We start from the raw sequence: 5,000 nt of genomic DNA on the forward strand, positions 1-5,000 counted from the left end.
CCATGCTTTAATGTCGTTAAGACAGTCTATGAGTGGCTGGACTGAGTGAGCATTGTTTTGTGCCAGTGGAACGTTGATTGGACTCTTTTACAAGTCACCAATGAGGTTCTACAGGTCTACAGGACTGTTTAGATGGTCATAGAGGTATATAAGAGGGTTCTGATCATTGAAACATTCTAGAGGTCATTGAAGATGTTCTGGAGCTCTATTGGGCTGCTCTAGAGTTAATTTAGTGGGTTCATTGGATCACAGAGGAGGTTCTATGGGACTATGGTTTTAGAGTTACTTGAGGTATCTTTATTGATGGTTGTAAAGGTGCTTGATTAAGCTTCATGCTTAAGCATCTTTAAGAATGGTTTAGAGGTCCTTAAGAAGGCTTTATTTTTGAGATTTTTGAGAATATTTGATGGTCCTTGAGACCTAGTTCTTAAGTAGGTTCCATGTGAATTCAGTGATTCAATGATCAGATGCAGATGACTGATAGGGATTAAGAATTTTGGGTAAATATTCACACTGTATAAATGAATGGAACAACAGAAATAATGATGGAACATTGAGAACTGGAACACAAGTCTTTGTCGTAGCAGTGTCCTCAGACTCCTGGAGGTGGACTCACCTGGTGAAGATGTGTTTTTATTTTTAGTATGATGCTGAACGACAGGTGGACCATCATGAACAACAGCAGCTCAGAGCTCGACAGCAAACGGCCAAACAAACACAAGGTATGTGCTGCATTAGCTGCTGGCATGTTAGCTTGTTACCACACCCAGCCTGAGATCAGCAGTCCCCTATCAGCCCCCACCACCATCCCACCACCATCCAACCACCACCCCACCACTGTCCAAACACCACCCCACCACTGTCCCACCACCACCCCACCACCGTCCAACCACCACCCCACCACTGTCCAAACACCACCCCACCACTGTCCCACCACCATCCAACCACCACCCCACCACTGTCCCACCACCATCCAACCACCACCCCACCACTGTCCAAACACCACCCCACCACTGTCCCACCACCGTCCAACCACCACCCCACCACTGTCCCACCACCATCCAACCACCACCCCACCACTGTCCCACCACCATCCAACCACCACCCCACCACTGTCCAAACACCACCCCACCACTGTCCCACCACCGTCCAACCACCACCCCACCACTGTCCAAACACCGTCCCACCACCGTCCAACCACCACCCCACCACTGTCCAAACACCGTCCAACCACCACCCCACCACTGTCCAAACACCGTCCAACCACCACCCCACCACTGTCCAAACACCGTCCCACCACCACCCCACCACTGTCCAAACACCGTCCCACCACTGTCCAACCACCACCCCACCACTGTCCAAACACCGTCCCACCACCACCCCACCACTGTCCAAACACCGTCCCACCACTGTCCAACCACCACCCCACCACTGTCCAAACACCGTCCAACCACCACCCCACCACTGTCCAAACACCGTCCCAGCACCACCCCACCACTGTCCAAACACCGTCCAACCACCACCCCACCACTGTCCAAACACCGTCCCACCACCGTCCCTGCCTTAGTCTTTCATCATTTGAACAAAGTGTCAAGAGTGAAAATAGGGAGAGAAGATAAAACAACATGATGCAGACAGACAGACATACAGACAGACAGTAACAGACAGACAGACAGACAGTAACAGACAGACAGACAGACAGACAGACAGACAGTAACAGACAGACAGACAGACAGACAGACAGACAGACAGTGACAGACCTACAGAGAGTTAATTCGTGTTAATCTGGAGTTAAACTGTCAGATCAAAGTGTCTCTAATCTGGAGCAGCTGTCGCCTTCACTGACTTTGCTTGAGGATCTGCAGATTAAATACTACAGGAAAACACAGAGCGAGGGTTTACACTGCAGGAGATAAGTTCCCCCAATAACCTCCACCCATGACCCCCCACCCCCGACTCCATGCAGCTGTAACCCTCTTGGTGGTGGATGTTGGGGTTGTCCTGACCTGCAGACAAACCTGAACTTCTCAGAAAGAACAAAGTCTATCATTGAAAGATGATGCTCAGCAGTTCATCCATAATACAGTCATTTGCAGTATTATTTGCAGTATTTGTGGTTTTGTGTCAGAGTGCTATCACTATGGACAGTCACCTCACATCCTCACCTCACATCACAGTCTGTTATGTAATGTGTTCAAACTGTTTTCTTGTGCTTCCAGACTTTATTTTTGGTGAGCAAAGGTAGAAAGAACTGTGACTTCACTGCACAACACCAGCTGCAGTTACTGATTACAGTGCAAATTCATGTTTGCAGAAAACAGATGCCGCTGCTTACATACTGATGCAAAATCATTCACTCATTTCAATGCATTTCACTTTTATTTACACCAAAGTGCAACACTTTCCCTATAGAGCAGGTCAGGACCAAACTCTTCCATGTACAGAGAGCCATGAGTGAGCAGTTGGCTGATTTAAATCACTCACTGGGGACATTTTCATGCCTTGTGAGTACTTTTACTTCCAAGTCAAGTCAATTTTATTTATATAGACCAGAATCACAAATTACAATTTGCCTGAAGGGGCTTTGCAGTCTGTACAGCATATAACACCCTGTCAACAGACCTTCGATTCAGATAAGGAAAAAGGCCTAAGACAAAAAAAACCTTTCACATGGAACAAAGAAACCTCAGGACGAGCAGCAGAGGAGGGATCCCTGTTCAGGACAGACAGACGGGACATCGACGTCACATGTACACAGTAGACCGGCTAATAATTACAATTAGTTCAAAAAGTGATGGCGAAAATACAGACGTATGGAGACTGTAAAACATAAGGGAAGAGATTGGATTCAGGAGGACATTGAGCAACTTCATGTATCACCTGCACTCCTGGACACAGGCTAAAGATGTTAAGAACAGTTACAGCATACAGGCTCTTCTTTGACAGTCTGGAGACATCCGGGACTTCAGCAGAGCCCCGTGTGCTTCCTCCTGCTCCTCCGCTGCAGCATAGATGGACAGCGATGGAAACTTAAACCATATGACCTGTCCTCAACGCCGTCCTAAAAACACCAGGAAGACCACCCTTCCTGACGGATGTGTAGTACTATTCCAGTCTCCTTCCACCACATCTACTGAGCTACTGTGGAACTGTTTCAGTTTGTCCTTCAGCACACAGGTCTATACGATCAGCACCGGAGCTGAGAGCATGTACATTTATAGACACAAAAGGTTTGTCTTGTTGCTTTCGCCACTTGAACCCTGTCCTGCTCTACTTCACCTGCCACAACGTTTGTTAAATGCTGTGAAAACACGACTACACCTGCACTGATGTTAGTACCAGTTTAAAGTAAAGAGGGAGAGGACAGTGAGACTCGTCCAAGAAAAGAAGACCAGCCTCAGTGCTTCACCCTTTATCATTAGTAGTGTTTCAGAAATTTACAGGGACTCTCATCCCTTTAGGGGAAGTCAGTGTCTTTAGTTTGGTCAGTATCTTCTTCAGATGAAACCTCTTCTGTTCACTCAGCTGCTGACCGACCAGTCTTCTTGTCCGTGTACCAGTCTCTGTGTTCACATTGGTTTATGTTGACCTATTGCAGCCACATACAAAGTAAGGGGAACTTGAGTCCTGCATGTGCAGGATTACTTCCTGCATGTAACGATCAGTAAACCAGCTTTGAAGTTAAACTACGTGTCTTATTCTGCAAACATCCGTCTCTGTCTTTAGGACAGAGGTAATGAATCTGTCTACATCGGGAAAAACTATGATGAACTGCTGATGATCAGAAAAGAGTGACTCATCATCCAAATGTCCTCGTCTTCATCATTCACAGTGTTTGATGCGTCTGCTGCCTCACTTTGGATCTCAGCTGTCTCACCTGTCTGAGTGTCGATCACACCTCCTTCTGTCTGTCCACACCTTCATAATCTTCCACAGCTTGTCCCTCAGGATTATCAGAGGACAGACATGGACAATCAGAACTAATCTTAATAGATTCACTGAGAGCGACTCACCATGGTAACAGGAACAAGGCCTGAGGAGTCAGTGGATGAGTCAAAGTTAGCATGGAGACATGAGGACGAGGAGGTCCTGCAGCCTGCAGACTCCATTCTGACAGCAGTGAGCTTGGACAGTCCACAAGTTTAATGAGAGTTTTGATGCTTTTCGTAAATCCTCTTAGACTCACAGCGTACACGCAAATATGTGTGCAATATTTATGTAGTACTGCAGTTCTATGTAAGTACTGTACTGTAAGTTAGTTGACGCTTCCCACCAAATCATATGAAGTTACACCTGCAGTGATAAATCAGCTGAAACACAGTGAAGTAAGCCTGTGAATATTCTCATCCATCCAGGTCATTGTGAGCTTCAGAGCATTCAAACCATCGCAACTGGACTTTGTCAGTTTGTCTTGGAAGACGTTTCGCCTCTGATCCGAGCAGGCTTCATCAGGTCATGCGCACCGGACTAGATAGGACAGCTCTAGTCCAATGACTAGTCATTGGACTGCAGCCTGCTGTTATGGTCAGTCGGATGCTCTCTCACTGAAGCCTGCTCGGATGAGACGAAACATCTTCCAAGACAAACTGACAAAGTCCGGTTGAGATCGATTGAATGCCCTGAAGCTTACAGTGAAGTAACAGGTGGTGAGTTCAAGGACTCATGTGGAGATCATCCCGTCTGATATGTGTGTGTGTGTGTGTGTGTGTGTGTGTGTGTGTGTGTGTGTGTGCGCGTTCAGAGATGCTGCAGCCTGCTGTTATGGTCTGTCATTGTGTTGGTTGTCATAGCAGCCGTCATCACAGCAACAGTCACCATCCTGTATCTAAACCAGTATCCTCTGCCCTTCATCAACAGGTAAACACACTTCTCTGATCTACCTGTCTGTCTGTCTGTCTGTCTGTCTGTCTGTCTGTCTGTCTGTTTGACCTACCTGTCTGACTGTCACTTTTGTCATAGCAACAGGGACAGACTCTCCTCTTCCTCACCTGTGATCTCGA

The 5,000-nt window shown here is 47.0% G+C and overlaps 1 protein-coding gene across 3 annotated transcripts in view; it reads left to right on the plus strand.

Annotated features, from left to right (window-relative positions):
• Positions 1–5,000, plus strand: part of LOC139333152 (fibrinogen C domain-containing protein 1-like) — a 21,921-nt gene that overhangs the window by 2,639 nt on the left and 14,282 nt on the right. For all 3 annotated transcript variants that reach the window (XM_070965437.1, XM_070965436.1, XM_070965435.1), the window contains exons 3-5: positions 644–722; positions 4,742–4,857; positions 4,960–5,000. The exon at positions 4,960–5,000 is cut by the window's right edge and continues 332 nt beyond it. In XM_070965437.1, the coding sequence (XP_070821538.1) occupies positions 645–722; positions 4,742–4,857; positions 4,960–5,000 (235 nt within the window). In that variant the 5' untranslated portion in view covers position 644. The remainder of the gene's footprint in view (positions 1–643; positions 723–4,741; positions 4,858–4,959) is intronic.

Source organism: Chaetodon trifascialis, chromosome 6, assembly GCF_039877785.1.
Source record: "Chaetodon trifascialis isolate fChaTrf1 chromosome 6, fChaTrf1.hap1, whole genome shotgun sequence".
In the NCBI taxonomy this organism is placed as follows: Eukaryota; Metazoa; Chordata; class Actinopteri; order Chaetodontiformes; family Chaetodontidae; genus Chaetodon; species Chaetodon trifascialis.